General features: G+C 40.6%; 1 protein-coding gene across 2 annotated transcripts; it reads left to right on the top strand.

Annotated features, from left to right (window-relative positions):
- The first annotated feature begins 1618 nt into the window (after positions 1-1618).
- LOC147306075 (uncharacterized) lies at positions 1619-24983 on the top strand. 2 transcript variants are annotated; one of them, XM_086276256.1, is made up of 54 exons: positions 1619-1897; positions 3682-3888; positions 5046-5062; positions 5172-5204; positions 5857-5889; positions 6016-6069; positions 6333-6425; positions 6816-6893; positions 7469-7513; positions 7620-7673; positions 7981-8034; positions 8665-8718; positions 8813-8866; positions 8973-9026; positions 9129-9173; positions 9311-9364; positions 9507-9551; positions 9651-9704; positions 10109-10207; positions 10311-10355; positions 10462-10560; positions 10662-10715; positions 10821-10928; positions 11049-11102; positions 11256-11354; positions 11493-11546; positions 11891-11989; positions 12122-12175; positions 12260-12313; positions 12414-12467; positions 12733-12786; positions 13335-13379; positions 13534-13632; positions 14444-14551; positions 14711-14764; positions 14911-14964; positions 15076-15129; positions 15697-15750; positions 15848-15955; positions 16266-16319; positions 18700-18753; positions 18859-19020; positions 19157-19264; positions 19570-19677; positions 19801-19854; positions 19981-20088; positions 20169-20222; positions 20351-20458; positions 20548-20601; positions 21112-21219; positions 21319-21607; positions 22523-22710; positions 22808-23050; positions 23161-24983. In XM_086276256.1, exons 1-54 carry the CDS (start codon positions 1804-1806, stop codon positions 23305-23307), a joined length of 4464 nt encoding a protein of 1487 aa, XP_086132382.1. In that variant the 5' UTR covers positions 1619-1803; the 3' UTR covers positions 23308-24983. The 2 variants fall into 2 exon arrangements, with proteins under 2 accessions (XP_086132382.1, XP_086132383.1); XM_086276257.1 differs by lacking the exon at positions 3682-3888.
- Positions 24984-25223: the final 240 nt, after the last annotated feature.

Below are 25223 nucleotides of genomic sequence, written 5' to 3' on the forward strand. Positions count from 1 at the left end.
ATGAAAATCAAACTTTATAGTACAATGAATGCTTCTGTGAATACTTCTGCTGCATCAATTTTCTTCCTCGAGTGCAATTCCAATATACAAAATTGCTCACTGCTCACACAGGTCCAGGTAAGAAGTCAGTTTCAGATCTTTCTTTTCTCTGTGTGGAATGAAGTGGGGCTCTCTAGAAGGTCATGACCCTGGAATTACTGGTCCTTTGCTCATGACAGACTCCTTTTCAAGCTCACTAATCTGGGTCTATCCACCAGAGAGATATAGTAAAGATCATGCAGATCTTTCATCTCTATTTTATTTCAGCTTCACAGGAGATGCTGTAAATCTGGTATATATTGGATTTTTGCATGAACTGTTGCCTCAAGATCAGCTAACTCTTGATTGCAGAACCTTTTGCCTTAACTCAAAGGCCAGAAGAATTATCCATTTAACTGGATAGCCACTTGTTACTTGTCTTTGTCCGAAGAGAGAAGCCTCTCAGAATGTCTGACTGTAATGAGAGCGTGACATAGCTGCTGATTGGTCAGCTCAACACTTAAAGGTTGTCTAAAGTCTGCAGTTTAATCCATAATCCAAAAGGCTAAACTGACCCAAACAACCCTGCTGACCCACTATTGAGTTGCCATAAACTGAGAGTTTAACTGCAAGTAGCGGTTCATTACTCAGAAAACAAAAACATGTATTCTGTTCTCTTTTGCAAAGGTTAGATGCATTTCTAATATTGTATATGTTGTATTGTATATATTTTTCAAATAAATACAGCAGTCTGGTGAAACGTTACTGTCAAAGTGCTCACTAAATCACAACAATATGACCAGAGAAAATTCAATGTGGAACGCTTCATGACTTTATGGGATTATTCCCAGAACTTTTTGATTGCACCTTACGTGCTGAATGAATCAACTCTCTATTTACCTCCTCTCCAAAAATCTTATGATCCAAATAAAAACAACCGCAGGGCATCAATCAGTCACCAATGCACATGCAGAGCCTGTGCATTAAAAAATATGTTTTTTTGTGTGAATAAAAATAAATTTTTTGAAGAAGGGATTGCTGTATTGTTGATATGTACCAGGATGTTTGCAACCCCCTTAACCATCAAAATGAGACCCCCCTCCCCCCTTTGGATCTGTTTAATTCAGTTGAAGAATCATCTGAAGAAAATGCTATAGTTTGTGTGTAGTCATTTCCCATGTGACCAACATCATCATATATGTTCCTATTAAAACATTTTTGGTGTATATCCTGATATTAATTGATACTTTCTTTAAGTTTGTTCACAAGACAGAAATATGAGTCACTCTAAAACAGGCATTTCATAATGCCCTGACACAGTGGCATGTGACTGACCTGTGCTCTGCTTCATGCAGCCTCCTTTGTAATGTGAAAGTGTAGGTGCGTCTCCTAGCCAGGCCAGGCCAGGCCAAGCAGGGCAAGGGAAGAAGGAGGGCTTGAGTTAAAAAAAAAAAGTCCCAGGGAGAGTCGTCGGTGCTGGATTGTGGGGAGGGAGATGAGGTTCAGGTTACAGCCTGACAGGGGGTCTGGGGGAAGGACTGGTATTTTGGAATATACGAAGATCCATACAAGGCACAGTGACATAAAACCGCGGTGCCTGCACTGACACAGTGGGTGCAGAGTGCCAGCTGGGGCCCCGTGGTGGATTCCACTTAGATTTTGGAGGGTTTGACTGCATGGTGCCATAAGTCTCCGGGAACACACTTAACATACCACTGACTGAAAGCCTGGTCTCCTCCATCCCTTTATTTCTCACCCAAGCTCTTGCATGTCTAATTTTTAGACATGTTCAGCTTTGTGGACTCAAGGACTGTTCTGCTACTTGTAGCATCCCAAGTTGTTTTACTATCCGTGGTCAGATGTCAGGAAGAGGATGACCGTAAGTTGCAGTATTTTTCTTTTGCACTTCCTTATTTATAATTGAATTGTAATTCTGATTCCATCACCAGTCTTTTCTGTTTCTATCTTTGTAGATCCAGAAAATCCAATGAAAGTTGTCTGTTTTCACAAAAAGAACTGTGGATACATGTTTCTGTTTCTATGTACACTTTTTAGACAATTTTTTCAAAGCAGTAATTAAATGTTATTGATGCTGTCTGCTTGTAAAATATCTCCCCAACGAAGTTAATAGATTTTTTTTCAGTAGATAGGTAAGGTTGACAAGGTGCATCTGTGTGGGATGGAGGACCAGGTGAACAAGTGCCTGTTTGTCCTCACCTGGGTCCTACAACTCAGCCTTTCATGCTCTGTTTGATTACTTTGTAGTGAAAGTTTTTAGCAAAAAAATTAAGAAAAAGAAAAGCTAATAATATAGCATCTAGCAGCTGTTTTTTTTTCTAGTATTGAGCAGAAACACTTTGGTAACAACACTTAGCAAATAAAAAACTAAGTTTACTTTTTCTTAAGGACTTGTAGAAATAAACCTTCCCCACAGATTTTGGCCGGAGCAGTCTAAGATTTTTTTCCACTATGTTAAGTGACAGTGCCAGACAGTGCCTGACCCCAGACTAGCAGGCTCAAAGGGTAGCAGGACAGTGTGCACAGCAAGGAGTCAACAGATGATGGACATATAGGTGTATTTATAGCAAGACAAATTTCACTGTAACTGTTTTTATTTCGACATCTTCTTGTTTTAATAGCTTTTGCTTTAATTCCAAAGTTTCATTTTTTACAATTTAGTTCAGGAGGTTTCATTAGCAAGTAGCCAGACTAATCAATCCTGACTTAAACATTCATGTTACATATATATGCTATATATATACATATATATAAGTATCACTTTGACAAATAGACCTAAAACACAGATAGCAGGAGTTAGTAGGCCCAGTTCTAAGCTGTATAAGCTGCATGATCGAAACAAATCACCCATTCTTAATTCCCCAGCGTGTTTGCCCTGGCGCTTAACATAACTATGGGATCCAGATGGAGAAATGTAGAAGGACCCTCTGTTTACTTAAAGCAGCAGCGTGTCAATTGGGCATGCTGTCCCTATAAGAGAGGGTCATTCATTCGAGCAGCAGAGCAGGCCTGCAGGTTAAATATGCTCAGCCAGTGATGTGAAATGCCTCAATCAGGGCTTCAAACATAACGGCTAACTGTGGCTTGTGTTTACATTGCACTTTACGCTGCTATTACGATAACTTAGAGGCATTTCTTTACATACATTGTGTGTTAAATTGAAAACTCGTGAATTACTGTTGTGCTCCACAGCTACTGATTTACAACAGTGTGTTTTGGGGTCAAATCAGCACTTGTTCATCTGTAACAAAGGAGCAAGTCTTCTCACTCCACTTTTTTTTAAATCACTAAAGCACATATTTTTTTAATCCAGTTTTGACATTTTTTTAATGGTCAACCACCCAGTGTTACAGTGTTCAGAGTTTTTGTTTGCAACCAAATAACTTTTTTTTTTGCTTCTTCCATCTACGCCTATACTCAATAATCCCTCCTCTTCTGCTGTTACTCCTCCCACTTCCTTGCCTTGCCCCTCGATCCCTAACATCCTCTTATCCTTGTCTTAAACCAATTATTTTTTTTAAACATCTATTATGCCAACTCACAACATTGTTCAAATGCTGTTACCTCCCCCTGTCTAATTCTCTCTTGAACCCTCTTATTGCTCCTATTTCTGCTTTGCCACCTGACCCCTGCTGGCCACCACAGAGGAGTCAGGGGGTTGCATCCAGGATGGCCAGCTGTATAATGATAAGGATGTGTGGAAGCCAGAGCCGTGTCGTATCTGTGTGTGTGACAGCGGAGCAGTTCTGTGTGATGAGATAATCTGCGAGGAGATCAAAGAGTGTGCCAACCCTATCATCCCATCTGGAGAGTGCTGTCCCATCTGCCCTGCTGATACCAGTGCCCCCTTTGGTTGTAATTTATTTATTCACATACCCATAAATAAATTACTCTTTTAGCTTGCACTCATCTCTTTCCTGGCTAACACTTTTGAATGGGGAACTGCCACTGGATCCAAATAGTCTGCCTGATCAGGACTAGAGTGGTTACTGATTTGTGGCCAAGAGCAGCTACAATTTCTAGTTTTATAATTTCTATTTTTTATAAATTTTGACATTTCTAAAAAGAAAAAGAAATCAGTTGCCAGCCAATGTTCCCTGTTCCAGAGTGACTTTTTTTTTTTAGATGGTTTTATAGAAACTAGATAAGCAACATGATCAGGATTTTTTGCAGTCCCAGTGAAAGTCTTTTCATGTGGGATTTGAATCCTGTCATGTGCTTTCTGATCCACACTTAAACCAGCAGAGACACTTCTGCTCAATTTAACACAAAGCTGAGATGAAGTCCTCATATTGTGCAAGAACTCAATGATTCATTTGACCCATTTTGAGGCTTTCTACAAATTTCAATAGTCTCTTGAAGGTCTTTCCAACCTTTCATGTCAAAATGACTGTAAATATGTGTTTCCTCAAAGTTTCAAGTTTTTGTGAGCAGCTGCTGTACTCCAGCACTGTCTTCAAAAATCTGCTGTTAAATTCATATTGTGATCAAGATGTTGAAAGACAGAATATTTATGATTTTGTAGAATTGCTTCTTCTTTTGCTAAAAAGTTTGGGAATGTAATGGGCCTCTTGGGCTCTAATGTTTAAGGTCCTTTCCAGATTGGTTACAAATTTGCTATAAAAAAAAATACAAAATTTGACAATACAATGTAAGATATACATCTTAAAACAAACACACTAACAGCAGTTGCCCTTCTTTATTAAATAAGCTCACTTTTTTTTTCTATTATTTACATTTTGCATGATTGAGTCTAAACCTTCATTTCTTAGTCTGAGCTTGTTTCTGCTTCATCTCTTGCATCAGTAATATAATCTGGATGGGTTTTATGCATTTGGGTTTGGTAAATGTTATTTGATCACTTCAGCATCTTTGGATTTCCTTACAGGTCTCCTTTCTAAGAATCACAGAGTAGCTTTTAAATCAATCATATGTTTGAAATCTCACTTCAAGGTATAACTTTTAATAATGCTCTTTCTTTCCTCTTGTTCCTCCTTCTGCATCATCAGAAACAATTGGTGCTAAGGTGAGTCAGTGATCTCCAGCAACTTATGCACAGAAATTATATTTCCTTTGTAGTTGTGGTGCAGTGAACTGTCAGACGACTCATACAGTTTGATTCTTTTATCATTCAGGGCCAGAAAGGAGAACCAGGAGACATTGCAGATGTAAGTATGGACGCTCACGGATATAAAACTGCTAAATAAAGCTTTAAATAATTGTTCTAACAGTTCCTCTTAGATAATTCTACCTGACCAAACAAACATTTTGGGCATCTTTTGTTCACTTTTATTTGAATGGAATTACAGGATTTAAATATCTGATCAACTGTCCATCTATGTTCATTATGTTCAGCCTAAAAGAAAATCACGTTTTTATCACTGGTTCTATCTTTTATAACCCACTTTTGCTTGTACTTTCAATGTGTTTTCCCTTAAAAAATGTGGCAAAGTTTCTAATGTTTCTCATGAGTGAGAAACTCTGAGAAACTGTGAATGTTTCTGACTTTCTATTAAATGAGGAAAAATCCTGCATTCCTGGGACATAATGAACCCAATCAAATCCTCTTAGATCTTCTCAGCAACTTTCCTCCAAGTGCACATGTCAGAAGAAAAAAGCCAGCCAAATTAGAGGTTAAAGGAGGTGGTGGTCATACAAAAACTTGTCCTGTCAAATCAAATCCTTTTAATGTTCACCTCCTACGAAGCTGGAATGTTTTCTAATTTTAGGAAGTTCAAACTAGTACAAAATCATCGGTTACGACACCAATGTAGAGTCAGTTATGAAAACAGCCTCAAAAACATTTTTGTCTCTCTGTAGGTTGTAGGACCAAGAGGACCACCAGGCCCTATGGTAAATATCAAAGATTTGGCTATGTTCTCCATATTTATATGCTTCACAACAACGTGACCTTTCTTCTGAATAGGACGTTCAGCAGTTTTGTGAATGCTACTGAGGCTTTTATGTTTGTTTCTGTAGGGCCCCCCAGGTGAGCAGGGACTACGAGGGGAAGCTGGCGCTAAAGGTGATAAGGTAAGAAACAACAAAATGTGTGCAAAAAAAATCCCTTTTACCAATCTTTCAGCACTGGGTCCTTAGATACTGGGTGAAGCAGCATTATCAGAACTAGGAGAATGGCCTGTAGAGTTTGCACTTATCTTATTACTACTCATGTAAAATCTTTATTTATTTGGATGCAGCAGGTGGATGAAGTCACACAGATGACAGTTTTTGTAAAATCTGCTTTATTGCTTATTTTGGTAACTCCTTTTCCTTCCCTACTCTCATTTGTGTAGGGAAATCCTGGACCTCGAGGAAGAGATGGTGAGCCTGGAACCCCCGGAAACCCCGGCCCACCTGGCCCACCTGGACCTCCAGGACTTGGAGGGGTGAGAATAAGGACTGTAAAATATGGCATATGCAAAATTTGAGCAATAGCTGCTTTTTTGCAACACTTTATTGTTAATGTGTAAATCTTTTATGAAGCTTCTATTTGGCTGCACTTAACTTGTTACAAGAGCGCAAAACAGGCCACACAATTTATAATGCATGAAAGTAGAAAGAGGAAAAAAGAGGTAAAAGTCACAAAGAGGTGAACAGACAAACAAACAGGTGGGCACACTGACACCTGTTTTTGAAGCAAGATGAGTGAAAAATAGAGTGACGGTAACAGGTGTAAACCCCCATTCATGGCACAGATGTACCATTCACATTACTATTTGTGGCTCACTTTGCTTAGGCAGATAAACTGACTCTTGGTCTATTTTGTGTGTTTACAGAACTTTGCTGCTCAGATGGCTCAGGGTTTTGATGAGAAGGCTGGAGGAGCTCAAATGGGTGTGATGCAGGGACCAATGGTATGTATCGCTGGGTGCATCTAACAGGGTGACTGTACTGTATGTTTACAGTTTCATCGTGAGAAAAAACGTGAAAATTTTTTGTTGCAAATATTCATCTGGTCTGCAAATCACTGCTGAAAATAATTACTGAAAAATAACCAATACCTCACTCAGATTGCTGCAGTGCTGCCACCTTGTGCCTCAATAATTTCATCCCAACAGAGAGCCTTACTATAACCTTTTAAAATCCTGCTTTCTGAACTGAATGCTGAATCTGCACACAAATAGAAATAGATTATAAAAATAGCATGTGGGAATGAATTTGCCTCAGTGGACACATCACATAAAATAATGAAATCTTTCTATGAAAGGTTTTGAACTGGATACCAGTCTTTAACCTCAAATATTTTTCTTAGCTGGGACAAGGTTTAAATTTGACTTTACTCTTACTAGTTCTGAATGGTTAATGTGTAACTGGTGAAACCTTTATTTACTCAGGACACCTGTATTCATTTGGTAAATTTGTTCCACTACTTGTTAAAATAAATGATGCCAGACTGATGTTCTCTGTATTTGTTGTGTTTCTTTTGTAGGGTCCTATGGGTCCACGGGGTCCTCCTGGGCCTAGCGGAGCTCCTGTAAGTACTCTGATCACAGCCCAAATCATTATATGATTGGGTTTTATAATCAAATAGCTTATTTGAACACATTTCTAATGCTTTGCATTATCATCTGTTACAATAGGGGCCACAAGGTTTCCAAGGGTCCCCCGGAGAGGCTGGAGAGCCCGGTCCCGCTGTAAGTATCAGTATCAATCCCAGAATGGATCTGTATGCCTTACAAACGAGCTGAGCTGCATATGAGGTGTAAATCTTGGGGTTTGCCAACAACACATACACTGTCAAAAACAATACTGATTATAAATGTCATGATTGTTCATTGTAAAAAAAAAAAAAAAAAGATCTCTATTATTTGCTCAAAATTTAATACCAAATTGATGGCCTTAATGGCACTTTAAGGCAGAGATATATTTTACATAACATATGAATTTTTGTCTTTATATGTTGATTGTCAGTATTAATGCTCTTGCTTTGCGTTGATACAGGGACCTATGGGACCTCGTGGACCACCTGGACCTTCTGGAAAACCAGGAAGTGATGTAAGTCATATTCATAGCAAAATTCAAAACTCTTAAAATACATGCAGATTATATATATATATATATATATATATATATATATATATATATATATATATATATATATATATATATATATATATATATAGATATAGACATATACATATATGACCTTCTTAGACGGTCAGACCACATTTTTATTTGGAAAAAAACAGGGATAGCTCAGTAGGTAGAGTGGTTGCCCCATGATCGGAAGGTCGGGGGTTCGATTCCCCTTAACAGCTACCCTGGGGTACCCCTGAGCAAGGTACCGTCCCTACACACTGCTCCCTGGGCGCCCAATGGCTGCCCACTGCTTCACTGAGTGAATGGGTTAAATGCAGAGAGCAATTTCCCCACGGGGCTCAATAAAGTACAATAAAGTACACACTTTCTTCTTCAATAAAGTACACACCTCCATAATGTACTTCAGTTATACACTCCATGTGCCACCAGGGGGCACTGTGTATCTCCAAAAATTACCAACGAACATGGTGACTTCACAATACACAGCCTTCAAACACAGAACAGTGAAGGGCCATTGCAGCTACATCTTATCTTGCAGCTACAACGCTTCAGCATGTAATCCTGAATTTTGCTGCTGGTTTTTAGGGTGAATCTGGCAAACCTGGCAAACCTGGTGAGCGTGGACCGGCAGGGCCTCAGGTGAGCAAATAATAATTATTCAAATATTTTTTACTTCATACTTAAATAAAAAAAAAACCTTTAATCTATTGCTGCATGATTGTTTTTATTTCAGGGAGCTCGTGGATTCCCTGGAACTCCTGGACTTCCTGGCATCAAAGGACACAGAGTGAGTGTTTCAGTTCAGTCACATGTTTCGCAAAACTCTGGCTGCTCATTGATTGCATGTGGTGACTGACTGATGTCTGAGTCCTGATTATGAGCTTTCTTTGTAGGGTCACCCTGGTTTAGATGGAGCTAAAGGAGAGACTGGTGCAGCAGGAGCTAAGGTAAGGTCATCTTTTGTGACAGTGTGGGTTTTCCAGAAATAACACTTTTTCAGCTTACTTCTGCTATTTTGTGCTTACTCATGGTAATTTTGTTCCTTTCAGGGTGAGGCTGGTGCTCCTGGAGAGAACGGTGCCCCTGGACCCATGGTGAGTTGCCACCATCGCTTTTTCTAGTCTGCGATGCTCTGAACTTTCTGACAACATCAGTAAATTTGCATAGCATATTAGGCTCCAGCAATAAAATAAATAATGAAGATATTTATATATAAATCATTCTTTTATAGGGTCCACGTGGTCTGCCTGGTGAGAGAGGACGTCCTGGAGCTGCTGGAGCCGCAGTAAGTAACATTTCCGCAGCTGCTTAAGGCTATTCAACAGGAATTTATTTCTCATTTGCTATTTATTATGGTTTTGAATCTTTTATTAGATCATAACACTGTGATGAACCAAACTAAATTGACCTGTCTTTGCTATCCTTAGGGTGCCCGAGGAAATGATGGCTTGCCTGGCCCTGCCGGTCCACCTGTATGTATCATAGTCACCGCTATGTGGCCATTTCATGCTGTTGATTTTTCTTTAATCTGTTGCCTTTGATCTGATGATTCTTTTTTTATTTCTCTACAGGGACCAGTGGGTCCTGCTGGAGCTCCTGGTTTTCCAGGATCCCCAGGAGCAAAGGTTTTTACAGAACATATCATCCAGGAAACATTTGCTGTTGAAGAGCTTGTGTATTAAAATAAAACAGAAAAAAAGACTTACAAGAGCCACTACATCAGTCTTTGTTCACTCTGGTTGTAGGACACTAAATTCCAGTTTTCCACAACACTGTATGTTTAGTTATTGTTATTTTTTCATAGACAAATATACAACTATGTCAAACTTCTCTTTTTGCTAAAGAAGATAAACTGGCCTTCAAATTCTTTTTAAATTTAGTTGACTTATTTTGAATAACTCTCATAGACAATGAAACAACAGTATTATATTCAGCTCTATGGCAGGGAGGCACCAATACACAGCTCAAAGAAATCTACAACCAATACAGTTTTACTATGTTAATGATAAATTTGTTGTGCCTTTTTTAGGGAGAAGCTGGTCCTACTGGCGGCCGTGGCCCTGAAGGATCCCAGGGGCCACGTGGAGAGGCTGGTACCCCAGGATCGCCCGGACCTGCTGGAGCATCGGTTTGTTTGCCTTCACTGTTCATAAACATTCAGACTTTGATTTTGATTCATTTTCATTGGTTGATCAGGTTGTTGTTAATATAATGCTTCTTGTTCTATGCAGGGTAACCCTGGTACTGATGGTATTCCCGGAGCTAAAGGATCTGCTGTAGGTTTACACTTTTGTTAGTGGTTTTGATGCCTTTCTTTAGGTTAAATTTTATTCAATAAATATTTCTCTTCATTCTGATATTTGATTATTCCTTTCAATGAAGGGTGCTCCTGGTATTGCTGGTGCTCCTGGATTCCCCGGCCCCCGTGGCCCACCTGGACCTCAGGGAGCAACAGGACCTCTAGGGCCCAAAGGACAGGCTGTAAGTCAGCTGAGATAGTCTGAAGTTATGCTAAATTTAAATATTTTGTAATGTTGTGATTATTTATTATTGTGGCTGCCTTCTTTTCTTGTGTTGTTCAGGGAGACCCAGGTCTTCCTGGATTCAAAGGTGAAGCTGGACCGAAGGGAGAGCTTGTGAGTTTCAGTTTTTTGTGATCATAAATATACATGACCACATAAAAATTTTATGTGGAATTACTCCCTAGAGTAGATTCACTGAAATATCTTTATCTTTTCCAGGGCCCTATTGGTCCTCTAGGTCCCCCTGGCCCTCCAGGGGAAGAAGGAAAGAGAGGTGCCAGGGGAGAGCCTGGGGGCGCTGGACCAATTGGACCTCCCGGAGAGAGAGTAAGTGATCAGGACATGCATTACATGTTACTGGTCACATCTGACTAAAAACAAGGGTAAACATGGTTACTGTATTCACAGTCTAATCAAATATATCTTGATTTCTGTGATTCCTCCCAGGGAGCCCCTGGAAACCGCGGTTTCCCTGGACAGGATGGTCTTGCTGGTGCAAAGGTTGGTGCCTGCAAAATGAGATCTTTTGAAAAGTTATAATCATTTTATCTCAGTGATACCACAGCATGACAGTGCTGCATGAGAAAGATACTACAACAAGTGATTTTTCTATAACATATTTAAAGTTTACACCTTTGGTCTTTTCTTCTTCAGGGTGTCCCTGGAGACCGTGGTGTTCCTGGTGCTTCTGGGGCTAAAGGCGCTACTGGAGAACCTGGACGCACAGGAGAGTCTGGTCTCCCTGGAGCCAGAGTGAGTCTTGCAACTTTATGCAGTGTTGCACATTTTTATGGTTTTTGTAGGATGTTTACTGTGGCAGGTTTTTTATGACTGATTTGATTTTGATTTGAATGGAGCTGACAGTCTCTGTTGCTTGTGCCTTTCACGCAGGGTCTTACTGGTCGTCCTGGAGATGCTGGTCCTCAAGGCAAAGTTGGACCTGCTGTAAGTACAATATTAATTACAATTACATTGAATGTGATTTATAGATTTACTTCCATGAAATTTGAAATTAAAATAATAGAGCAGCTGATCCTGTTCTAAAAAATACAAGCTTTGCCTTCAGTAGGGTTACTAACACCATGATCTACAGTTTCATTGTTGCTTTATGGAAATCATAAAGATTAAACAGAGCAAAATGCTTACAACCTTCTGCTGCCTGTTTAGACTTAAGAAGAATTTTTCATGGCTGGTGCAATAATCCTCAGAGTAAAATCATAATAACATCCAGGTTTTAGCTTCCAGGCTAATACCTTCTGATTTACAGTGTTTATCCGTAATTTTGACAGGGTACCTCTGGTGATGATGGCCGCCCTGGCCCACCTGGTCCTCAGGGAGCCCGTGGTCAGCCAGGAGTGATGGGATTCCCTGGACCAAAGGGAGCCAATGTAAGAGTCTGAAGGTTTCTATAACAACAGACAAGCGGCACTTCCACATCTTATGATGCTGTTCTTATCCCTTTGATCCCCAGTGCTAAAGAAACTTCCTACAGTTTATAGTGTATGATTTCTCTTTGACAGGGTGAGCCTGGAAAGCCTGGAGAGAAGGGACTGGTGGGTCGCCCAGGTCTGAGAGTAAGTATAGCTCTCCATAAGTGCTTAACCATCATTAATTTCTCTCTCTAGGTCCTTTTTCCTAACTAAAGTGCTCTTAATTAGGGTCTGCCCGGAAAAGATGGAGAGACTGGTCCTGCTGGCCCTAATGGGCCTGCTGTAAGTATTCTGTATAATAACATGTTTTGAGACACTTTTATAGCCAGCAAACAGACTTTTATGTTTGATTGATCAAATGTGTTTGCGTTTATCATCTTAGGGACCTGCTGGAGAGAGAGGAGAACAAGGATCTCCTGGACCTCCTGGCTTCCAGGTGAGATAATTTTCTGACCCATCCCATCATATGACTTTTGGTAAAACCTAAACATGTGCACAATGTCCGTGCCTTAAACATTAGAAGCTTTAGTAATTATGAGTTTCAGCAAGTATTTAAGCTAAAGAAGGATCACCTTTTATGGATTTCGACATCACATCTTTCAAAGACACCTCAGAATCATGTATTATAAAAAACTTACAGATAATATTCTAGTCCATGCTTACTGATGGCATTTCAATAACTATTTTGCTATTATGGGCAGGGTCTACCTGGACCATCTGGTGCCCCGGGAGAAGCTGGAAAATCTGGAGAGCCGGTGAGGTTTTACTCTATCCAAATAATTTGTTGCACCTGCACTTCTCTGTTTTCTGACAAACATGTCAACAACAGTGTATTCTACAGTACATGTGACGCTGCCTACATGCAAAATACATTCAGTGGGAAACTTTCTGCTAAAATAACACAAAATGGCTTATTAAATGCCAAAACACTCGAAAAACAGATGTTGTTAATTTGTTTTATTAAGTATTGTAATGTTTTATTTAGGCTGTTTTTATAGTGTATAATTCAGTTTTTACAGTTAAGTGGCTGCTGTAACAACTTTTTCATGGATAAATATTCTCTTTATTTAAAAACCAGAGTGGTCTATGTGATCATTGGTCCTTTATTTATCGAGGTAAAAATCTAATTGAGATTAAAATGTCATTTCCAAGAAAGACCTGGCATCCTGGCAGCATCATCTTTAATTACGTAGCATTTTTAAATTTTAACGTGAACACGTAAAACTCGTTCTGTTGTCAGGTTTTAAGTGTTAAAACAAAAAAACAAACAAACAAAAAATGATATAGTTTGTCCTTTCTGCAGGGTCTTCCTGGAGAGGGTGGAGCTCCTGGTGCTGTTGGACCCAGAGTGAGTTTCCACTAATTATGTGTATCATATGTGTACATAGAACTAAAGTTTGCTGTTGGTTTCATACATGTAATCTTTTTGTTTTGTCTTTGCTGAGCTATTCCTTATATGCTTTGCTTCTCTTCTTATCCAATATCGCTCTGTCTTATTACAGGGCGAACGTGGTTTCCCTGGTGAGAGAGGTGGTGCAGGAACCCAGGGTCTTCAGGGACCTCGTGGACTTCCTGGAACACCAGGCAGCGATGGACCCAAGGTCAGTGGATGACTCAGACTAATTTCTGGTTGCAGGTTCAAGATTCTTAACTGCTCTTCTCAGATGCAGATGAATACCCACAATAACATCATCTGCTGATATTTTTATTATTCATGCCCATAGTCAATGTTCAGGTTAAAAAAAAAACCCACACAAATCTGTGCTGACTACATTTAAGGTTGTGACTCCAGAACAACATGATGTCATTGCTGTCACCTGTCTAGTCTCTACTATTTGCCTGACAGCCTCATAGCACCAACTAGACTGACAAAAGCTTTGTCACAACCCACATCAAACCAGGATGTGTCACTTTTACGTCACAGTTTCTACTCAGCTAAACAAAAGAGATATGATCTCCTGATTAGTCAAATTTGAATGTGCTGACGTGCAGATTTTCTTACCTTTGAACGTACTAACACCGTCTGTTCCTCCATATTTTCCAGTCTTGGTGTGATGGTATCACATTATACGTTTTCTTATCTAACTCTCAGCAAGTAACACAGTAAGCACTTTTCTCAAAACATCAACTTTTCTCTACATGAAATAAGAAGAATTAAATAAAAAAAAATATTAAAAATCAAGTCTGTTGAATTTCAGGTGGAAATGTTTAACATCTGCAGCCTTGGTCAACTTGTTTTCTGCAGCACAATATAATTTGAACGACTGAGACTTTTCCAGATGTTTTTTAATCTAAGGAGCTTGGAAAGTTTTATTTAATTTTTTTTTCATAACATCATCAAATAGAGAGGAAAGATGAAAGATTTGGATTGACAAGTGCTCTCCTAATTGTGGTCCATCTTGCTTTTATCAGGGAGCTATTGGACCAGCTGGCTCTCCTGGAACCCAGGGACCCCCAGGCCTGCAAGGTATGCCAGGAGAGAGAGGAGCTGCTGGTATCACAGGACCCAAGGGAGACAGAGTGAGTGATAGATTCTTTATTTTCACTTTGTGAATTGCTCTCTAAGTTAAAATGTAGCTTACAGTAGTAGTGCATAAAGTAGTGTAAAAAAAATACTGCACTGTAAATATTGCATTCTGTTCTGTATGATTAAAACAAAGCTTATCTTTTTGCCCACAGGGTGACAATGGTGGAAAAGGAACTGAGGGTGCTCCTGGAAAGGATGGTGCTAGAGTGAGTTCAAAAATATCTTTGATCTCTTCTTATGTTTGATACATCTTTACAGTTTAAACCCTGTAAATCATTCATCAAACAAGTGTAACATTCAGTGACACCTACACTATGTTCTAATGTGTTTCCTCCTCTCTCCTCTTTCTTAGGGTTTGACTGGTCCTATTGGTCCTCCTGGCCCAGCTGGACCCAATGGTGCCAAGGTAAGAATAATCCTTTGCTTTGTTATGTGAATAAACAGTGGTTTAAATTAGAATTTATATTGTATTATTAACCATTTTAGTTGTTTGAATGATAGTTTCTCTTTTATCCAGGGTGAGACTGGACCTACTGGGCCTCTTGGTGTTAGTGGTGCTCGTGGTGCTCCTGTAAGTACTTTTTCTTGAGTTTAAGTATCAGTATCAGTAGCACAGAACAAGTATACATCAGACTGATCAGGTCTGATACAGAGGCCTGGGTTTATAATATTAGAGCTCTTTCTCAATAAAAATTCTACTCTTCTAGAGAAGAGCACCAATAATAATAATGATGGATTGGATTTATATAGCGCTTTTCAAGGCACCCAAAGCACTTTACAATACCACTATTCATTCACTCTCACATTTACACACTGGTGGAGGCAAGCTACAGTTGTAGCCACAGCTGCCCTGGGGCAGACTGACAGAAGCGAGGCTGCCATATCGCGCCATCGGCCCCTCTGGCCAACACCAGTAGGCAAGTAGGGTAAAGTGTCTTGCCCAGGGACACAACGACCAGGACAGAGAGCCCAGGGATCGAACCGGCGACCTTCCGGTTACAGATGCGATTACCAACCCCCTGAGCCACGGTCGCCCTATTATTATAATAATTACCATCATTATAATAAGATAATGGGTGGATCAGGATGCAGGATTGCACATCAGAATAACTAAGCATCATCCTTCTTGTGCTCACAGGGTGACCGTGGTGAGGTTGGTCCTCCTGGGCCTGCTGGTTTTGCTGGACCTCCTGTAAGTAGAGTCCCCATAATTCATTCTTTACATATGGAATTTAAAAAAAACATTTATTGATGTTCAGCTTCTATCTTTTTCTGATGAATATATTTAGGGTGCTGATGGTCAGCCTGGTGCTAAGGGAGAGCTTGGTGAGCATGGACAGAAAGGAGAGTCTGGTTCTCATGGACCTCAGGGACCATCTGGTGCTCCTGGACCTGTGGTAGGTATTTAAACCAAAAATTAAGTCATGGAACTTGTTACTATGTATCTACTATCTGTCGAATCGAATTACATAGTGAAAGAAATACATTGCACAGTGTTGCACAAACACTTTTACACTATTTTAGAGCAGGGTAAGTTTTCATGACGGAGTAGCAATTTATGAAGCCTATATATGTGACTGGGCCAAACAGAAAAACATTGCATGTGAAATACTTGTATGCTTGTATGGTAGTTTCCATTTGTCACTTTTGTCACTTTTTTAAAAGTTATTCTACTGTGACATAAACATGATCATTCCCCTTTTTCAGGGACCTACCGGTGTATCTGGAGCTAAAGGAGCACGTGGCGCTCAGGGACCTCCTGTAAGTAACTCCTACATGTCATACAGTGCATATATATTTATATGTGTGTGTGTGTGTGTGTGTGTGGCACATTTGGGTTTTTTGGGGTCATAAACAAGAAGTAAAACTTAAAAAAATATGAAATCATTAAAGCTCCCAAGGTTTTAACTTGGCTTTTCAATCATAAATCAATCATTCAAAGGTTTTCAATGCTATCAATATTGAAAAAAAAAATCAACCTGACAAAATTAGTTTTCTCTACATGCCATCTTGGACACAAAAAAGACACATTTTAGATAAGTTCAGTTAGATCTTTAGTAACATCCCGTAGCAACAGATACACATATAATAATAAGACAAACACAAAACAAAGCAAATTGAAAAAAAAGTCTAGTAAGTTGTGATTGAAACTTCCTAAGATGGAAAATTTTGAACTCTAAAATATTCTTAAGAAGTTTTTATTAACAATCAGAGTTTGCTGGGAACATATGAATATTTATAGCAGTTACTCTTTATCTTTGTGCAGTCTAAAGCGTGAGCCTGAGGGCCAGATTGCTGTGTGAGAGCACAGTTTGATTTTAAACATTTCTGTCAAACAGATCAAATAGGCTTCTTTGTTTGTTTCCTATAATCTTCTCTCTGGTGAGACAATTTTGGGGGCTGCTGCAGCTGCTGCCTGCTGTGAATAAACATCAGATCAATAGAAGATTATAAAACAAAAACTGCAGCCTTAAATTTAAAAGTGATAAAAAAAAAAACTATTTTTTGGCCTAATGATAAAGTTTAAGAAATCAATCGGTTTTACGTGAAAAACTTTCTAACTACCAACAGAGATGTGCAAATGTCTTTGATATCCAGGCCATAAACATAATTCCTATTCAGTGTTGAGATGAGCGTATAGACTCCATCAAGTAAATATCCAGTTTGTATAAGAACTAAATCAAGTTAAATGAAGAGTATTTGCAAAACACACTGGACTTTACAGAGGACTCTGAAAAGCCACCCATCCATCCATCCATCCATCCATCCACCCATCTATCCATCCATCCATCCATCCATCCATCCATCCATCTTCTGAACCTATGGGGTCTATCCCAGCTGTCACTGGGCAAAAACAGCAAGACAGACCTTCAATTATACTCACAGTGACCTACAGCCAATGTAGAATCACCAGTTAACCTAAAAGGCACATTTTTGGACTGTGGGAGGTGGGCAGTTTGAGTGCCCAGAGAAAACCAACACAGGTACAGATAGACCATGCAAGGCTTGTTCTGCGTATACTTGTACCACCTATACCACTGCACCACTGCTGCCTGCCTCTGAAAATGAAGCATGACATTTCCTCTGAAGGGAAATATGGCTCAGCCATTTCTCTGTTTACTATTACATTTAGACCCTCAATCAATCAATCAATCAATCAATCAACCAATCAATCAATCAATCAATCAATCAATCAATCAATCAATCAATCAATCAATCAATCAATCAATCAATCAATCAAAACACAAATAAAAAAAAAACCTACAAAAAACTAAACAAAAAGAAGTTTGTGACTCCCTGTTATGGTTGATGATGGTGGCATGGTTTTTGGTCTTTGGGTTCCTTTAAATTGAACTTGCCTGATCACCAACCATGCCATCAAAACATGAAATGAAGGGAAGTCACTCAAATGGATATTGTTATGCCCTTTCAGCAGCATCCCAAAGAACCAATCCCAGAGTCCACTTGAGCTGTTTTGTTGGTCTGTGATGAACTGAATTCTACTCAGATACGATGCCTACATCTAATATCTATTTTTTACGTTAACTTTTCATCTGTCTGCCGCCAATACATTACATATATATACTGCCATGGAAATAAATGCCATGAAGCTCCCAGGAGACAGTTTTCGTGCTGATTTTAATGCAAGATGAAGTTTAGAACAAATTATTCAATCAACAGAGTAATGGTGACTTGTACACACCATGTGCCTGCAACTTTTCATGGTCTGCAGTTTGATGGCTTAGTTGCTGTTCCTAAATCTTTCTATTTTTACAATAATACCACTTAACCACAGTTAATTGTGGAATATCTAGAACAGAAGAAATTTCACAGACTGGTTTGTTGCAGCCGTGGCATCCCATTTCAGAACCACACCCAAATTCAGTTTGCTCATTATAACGACCGAAGGCAAACTGGGTGGTTTGGTGGTTGATTTTATAAAACTTTGGCAATGGAAATGAAATGGAAGCTCCTGTTAAATGTTTACTATCAAATACTTAATACATCATAAGAATTAGGAGAATGTTCTCAACCAATAAATCTTAACATTTTAGAAAAATTCAAATTTAGGATTACCATATTAGAACAGGTCAGTGGGCCAGGACAAATTCATGTTTATTGATCTCTTTCTCCTTGACAGGGTACCACAGGTTTCCCTGGTGCTGCTGGCAGAGTTGGACTTCCTGGTCCTAATGTAGGTATTTTGTCAATAATAAGCTGCACAAAGAAATTAGTCTCTTTTTGTTTGTAGATTATGTGTATTTTTGCTCTTACTCAGTGAAATTCTGTCTTTTCAAAGGGTAACCCTGGCCCTGTTGGTCCTCCTGGCCCCGCTGGTAAAGATGGACCAAAGGGTGTTCGTGGTGATGCCGGCCCTTCAGGAAGACCAGGAGATGCTGGGCTTCGCGGACCACCAGGCCTACAGGGAGAGAAAGGAGAGCCTGGAGAGGAAGGGAAGCCTGTGAGTTTATTTTTGCACTTCACAGGAAACCATAAGTACCCGACACTGAAGCCAACATCCAGTCTGAATCACCTGCAATATTTGCCAGATATTGACTGTATTTCATGACTCAGTCATCTCTGTCTTGACTCTATAGGGTACTGAAGGGCCCTCGGGTCCCCAGGGTTTGGCTGGCTCCCGTGGTATTGTTGGTTTGCCTGGGCAGCGTGGAGAGAGAGGCTTCGCTGGTCTTCCTGGACCTTCTGTGAGTGCTTTGGCTTGCACACAAAACGTTTAGCTATGTTTATCCTTCACGTAAACTGTGTGAAAAACTGACGCTGGTCTAATTTTGTAAATCTGGATGTACATTTTTCCAGAATTACAGCTATGGTTGGTTTTATTTAAGACTTGTCTTAAACTTGTCAAAGATAAAACCTTGTTATTTGCAGTACATTCAAATAAAGTGTGAGCTTTCTGATAACATAGTTGATTTTCAAAGTCAGAGGATTATTTTGGGCCTTCAATGTCAAATGCTAGATTGAAAGATAAAAATATATCCTGTGTGTGTAGGGAGAGCCTGGTAAACAGGGTGCTACTGGTTCTGCTGGTGACCGCGGACCTCCTGGACCAGTTGGGCCTCCTGGACTTAGTGGACCTTCTGGGGAGCTTGGTAGAGAGGTCAGGAACTGAACTTCAATAACAACAAAATAGCAATATTTACAATGCAGGAAATAATACAGTCATCTTCATCTATCAAATCAATGCACGTTAAATAACAAAAAACATGCTTTTATTTCTCAGGGTACCCCTGGATCAGATGGACCCCCTGGTAGGGATGGTTCTCCTGGACTCAAGGTAATGGACGTCATCCTCACTGAAATACACTAAATCAATTTAGCAACTCATTGTTTAAAAGACTTTTCAATGCTCGTTAACATAAATTGTTTTTAACCTGCATCAACACCTTCCGTTCATTTGCAGGGAGAGCGAGGTAACACCGGTCCTGCTGGCGCTCCCGGAGCTCCTGGCCGCCCTGGTCCCCCTGGCCCTGTAGGACCCCTGGGCAAGCAGGGAGACAGAGGAGATGCTGTAAGTATCACAAAACAACGTAAGAACCCCAAGCACAATGTAATTTTAAATGGCACCCACACCTATTATTTCCTTTTTAGGGTACTCAAGGACCTGCAGGACCCCCAGGACCAGCTGGAGCTAGAGGAACGGCTGTAAGTATCATTAAATCAAAATGTATTTTATCATTAAGTTGTTGTTTTTTTTTAGTTTCTGATTTTATTTGATTAAAACTGCCACATGTACAAATCCATGAATGTTAAAAGGTGAATCTTTACTTCAGGGACCTCAAGGACCACGTGGAGACAAAGGAGAAGCTGGAGAGGCAGGAGAGAGGGGGCAGAAGGGACACCGTGGCTTCACTGGTCTGCAGGGTCTTTCCGGACCCCCTGTAAGCACTTTAATATACATCTAATAGTTCATCCATTCGGTGCCGCTTTCCGTCTTTCTCCTGATCTGTTATCATCTTTGTCCCAATAGGGCCCCTCTGGAGATTCTGGACCTGCCGGACCTGCAGGACCAAGCGGCGCTAAGGTGAGCAAACGAAGCAGAAGAGATGAAAAACTATATTTCCATCCTGCACCTTTAACACAGAAACTATATGATGGTAATGAAGGGCACAGGTTAGCATTTTTGTAAATCTCCAATCACCAATTACCCATCGCTGTGATAAGATGGGCAGCTGAGGCATTTTGTAATTACTCTCTGTGAGGAAAAGTGGCAGACAGACAGGGGGGACTGTGATTTGTGAAACCCACTCCCACTGAGATCTGAAATGGGCTTCAATCTCTGTTCTTGATAAGCTAAGCACTGAGCATGATAAGAAAAATGAAGGGAAATGTCACCATACAAATATTCTTCATGCATAATAAGGCAAAGGGTCTGAGGGTAATAGAGAGAAACTGCTGGTGCATTTGATTTCCTTTATCAGATTCTCTTATCCAGACTTCACTGTGGATCTGAAGAAATAACAAAGTTTTACACTTTGAAAAAAAAAGCCCAAGCTCACTTAATGAAACTGCTTTTCATCCTCTCGTTCTGTAGGGACCCCCTGGACCAGCCGGACCTGCTGGCAAAGATGGAACTAATGGACAGCCCGGCCCCATTGGACCTCCTGGACCACGTGGACGCTCTGGAGAATCTGGTCCTGCTGTATGTAACATGTCACGAGAATAATAATCTACAACCAAATGAGTCTGTATGCTATTCTATTTCAGTCAGGTCTCATTTCTTGCTTTTGCCTTCTTCCAGGGTCCTCCTGGTAATCCCGGACCACCTGGTCCTCCCGGGCCACCTGGCCCTGGCATCGACATGTCTGCTTTTGCTGGCCTGGGTCAGGTGGAGAAGGGCCCCGATCCTCTCAGGTACATGAGGGCCGATGAGGCATCCAGCTCTGTGAGGCAGCATGACATTGAGGTCGATTCAACACTAAAGTCCATCATCAACCAGATTGATAACCTGCGAAGCCCTGACGGCTCACAGAAGAATCCCGCTCGCACCTGCAGAGACCTCAAACTGTGCCATCCTGAGTGGAAGAGCGGTAAGAAAACCAGACACTAAGGTCTGACCATATATCATGTATCATACGGTATAGGATCCCTGATTGCGACTCCATATTTTTATTATTTGGCTAAAGTAGAGTAACTTTGCACGATTCTCAATTTAAAATCATTGTTTTTTATTTTATACTGAGCCTCTCAGTCCATCCATATCTGAAACAAGCTGTTTTCCTTTCCTTCCTCTTCCTTTAAACCACTGTTCTTGTCATTGGCTGCCCCTGGCAAACAGGTAAGTAGGGCTTCTGGGCCTTCAGCTAGAGCTGTGTGCCTGAGATGATAACAAAAAACCACGGGAAATGATCCACAACTGTAACAATGACAGATATAACAGAAAATAAGGAAAAGCATAATAGGGTGGCCTTTAAGTGAAAACCCAGACTGCATGAACAGGTGTTATGCTGTTCGTGTAAAATCCTTTCAGTCCTTGTATTCCTAGATCGTAGCGCTGCATTTGGGTCAGTGTCTCTATACTCAAACACACATTCTGTCTGTTTTGTTATCAGTATGAGAGAAAGAGCTCAATTTGTGGCTTTCTTTTACCTTCAGTTCACCCCCCACTGCACCCGCCCAAATCATTAGTGACACTAATGGCTTAGTGTGTCAGGACAACTTGTTCTGCCTGAATAGGGACAAGAAGCAGCAGACCTTGATAAATCCTTCACACCAAGACGGGAGCAAATCTGCTTTTCATACTTTTTATGTATACTCTTTGATGGACCATTCATATTACAGCATTGCTCCTGAAAATGTCATAAGCCTGGCTTTAAAATCCTGCTGCATCACTCTTCTTTATGATAATTAACTTTTCTTCTTCAGATATGAGCAGTTGAACAGGCTAAATCTTACATTTAGTGATTAGGATTCTCCTCATTAACTCAACTGTCTCATTTTCTCAGGTGAGTACTGGGTTGATCCTAACATTGGCAGCACGGCTGATGCCATCAAGGTCTTCTGTAACATGGAGACCGGAGAGACCTGTGTCTATCCAAGCATCGCCAAGGTACCAAAGAAGAACTGGTGGACGAGCAAGCGCAAGGAACGCAAACACGTCTGGTTCGGAGAGACAATGAATGGAGGATTCCATGTGAGTGCACACATACATCATTAGTGAACATCAAACTCCTCTTAAAGAGTCTAATGTACAAGCTGCTAACTCTCCCACCTGTTGTCTGATTCCACAGTTCAACTACGCTCAGGATGGCATTGCTGGCGTCGCTGCCAGCGTCCAGCTGACCTTCTTGAGGCTTCTGTCCAATGAAGCATCCCAGAACGTCACTTACCACTGCAAGAACAGCATTGCCTACCTGGACCAGGCCACCGGCAACCTGAAGAAGGCTCTGCTGCTACAGGGTTACAATGAGGTGGAGATCCGTGCAGAGGGCAACAGTCGGTTCACTTACAATGTGTTGGAGGATGGCTGCAAGGTGAGTGTGGGAAAAGGACTGAGAAAATAACTGTTAATTCAAATCATGTTAGAAATTTTACTATGCAGTAAGGCTGAACTGTAACACATTCCTTTGGTCTCACTCAACAGACACATACAGGCCAGTGGGGCAAGACTGTCTTTGAGTATAAAACACAGAAAACCTCCCGTCTGCCAATCACGGACATTGCTCCTTTGGACATCGGAGGAGCAGATCAGGAGTTCGGAGTGGATGTAGGCCCTGTCTGCTTTATCTAAAGCGGAGTTTCACGATGGCCCCCCATAAAACAGGAAATAAATAAACTAAACCATGAAACATTACACACATGCCCACAATAAAGAAGACTGGAAATTATAAAAGAAAATTGATCGTTTTTTTCTCTCACTACAAAGTGCTCTCCAAGGTGTACTCCTTGGATGTTAGCACTGAAGGGCACCGGCAATATCTGTACACCACACCAGCACTCTCTGTCAACCCGCTTCCTGAGATCCAGTCATGTTTCCCATGGCCCGCTGTTGACAGGAATGAGTCAGAGCCAAGAGGAAGAGGCACAGAGCGAACAAGTTATGAACAGAAACATGGCTTGATGTCACTTATTTATTGTTTAACCTGAATAGGAAGAGCTGAGGTAGGACTGGACGGGTTTTCTCTGTAAGTAAGCCAAGCCCCCTTTTCCACTACAACCTCTGTCGCAGTCCTACTCCACCTCCCTCCCTGTTTCTCTCCTGACACACAAATATTGCATTTTGAATCCGTGTAGACCAATAAAAAAATAAAAATCTCAGTAGGTGAAAGTGTGAGCTCCAGGCCCGTCCATCGTGAGCGGGAGCAGAAGCTTTTACTGTGTATTATAAATCCTTGGTTCCATTGTTGTAAAAGTCTGTGTTTATAAACAACCAGATGGTTTTATATATATTTCCACATTATGTGTGTACATGTGTCTAGATGCGCACCAACACTTTTGGGAAAGTGAGGTTACATTTGGGATGTATGTTTCCAGTGTCCTGTACCCCTTGACTGGCCATCACAAGAAGGCCCAGTTTGTACCCCCCCCATCCCGACCACCACGACCCAAGAAAAAAAAAGAAATTTATTTTGAAGAAGAATTTGCTTTGCTTTTTTTTTTTCTTATTGTAGTCATCCAGATTGTTCAAAGCTACCTCACACTGACAAACAAAGTGAAAATGTTGAATTCAAATCTGAGCTGACCAAACCTTTAGCTTTCAGATGGATCTAGAGCTTGAACCGCCATCTTTGTTTTGGGTTGCTCTGTATTCGGAAGGTGCTATGACGACTCCTGCGCCTGAGACGATAACAAAAAAACAAAAACTAAGATCCATCACTGTAACAGTGACAGATATAACAGAAAATAAGGAAAAGCATAATAGGTGGCCTTTAAGTGAAAACCTGGACTGGACAGGTGTTATGTTGTTTGTGTAAAGTAATTTCAGTCCTTGTATTCCTAGATCGCAGCGTTGCATTTGGGTCAGTGTCTCTATACTTAAACACACATTCTGTCTGTTTTGTTATCAGTATGAGAGAAAGAGCTCAATTTGTGGCTTTCTTCTACCTTCATTCACCCCCCCGACACTAATGACTTAGATCTAGAGCTTGAAATCACCAGTCGCATCTCTGACCCTCCCACTAGCTTCACACCACACACTCACACTCCACCCTGAGGGAGGGGTGCAGTCAGGTAAAGACAGGAGAGACAGGCGAGCTCGGAGGCCTCCTGTGGTGTCCACACCTCCACAGCTGAATGTGGACCTCCAACAGCAGCCCCTCAGAAGCAGCCAGGGTGGGTTGTCTCTGTGTGTGTAAAGGGTGTGTACATTAAAAAAAATTTTTTTATAATGACCATGATCATTTTTGTTTTTATTTTGCTACACCTCAAATTGATGTAAATTGAATAATAAAAGGAAAACCGAACTGATGATGGCGTTTATTTTATTCAGTTGAGTTTCGAATAAAAACGCAAATGGCGCAGGGGATGGATTTCTTCTTTTAGCAGAGCCAGTCACGTGTGCTCAAATGTTATTTTTCCTTTTTAAACTTTTCGTCTGTGTGCGTGTGTGTGCGCGTTTTCGCATGAGCAAATCTCATAACACGAAGGAACAAAAGTAATGTATTTGTTTCGGGGTGGTGATATATTGTGAGGTAGTGGCACATTGCG

The sequence above is a fragment of the Aulonocara sp. 'chitande type north' Nkhata Bay genome, linkage group LG20, assembly GCF_057382095.1.
Source record: "Aulonocara sp. 'chitande type north' Nkhata Bay isolate Kocher_YH1m ecotype deep benthic linkage group LG20, A_spYH_male_GT1.1, whole genome shotgun sequence".
Lineage (NCBI taxonomy): Eukaryota > Metazoa > Chordata > Actinopteri > Cichliformes > Cichlidae > Aulonocara > Aulonocara sp. 'chitande type north' Nkhata Bay.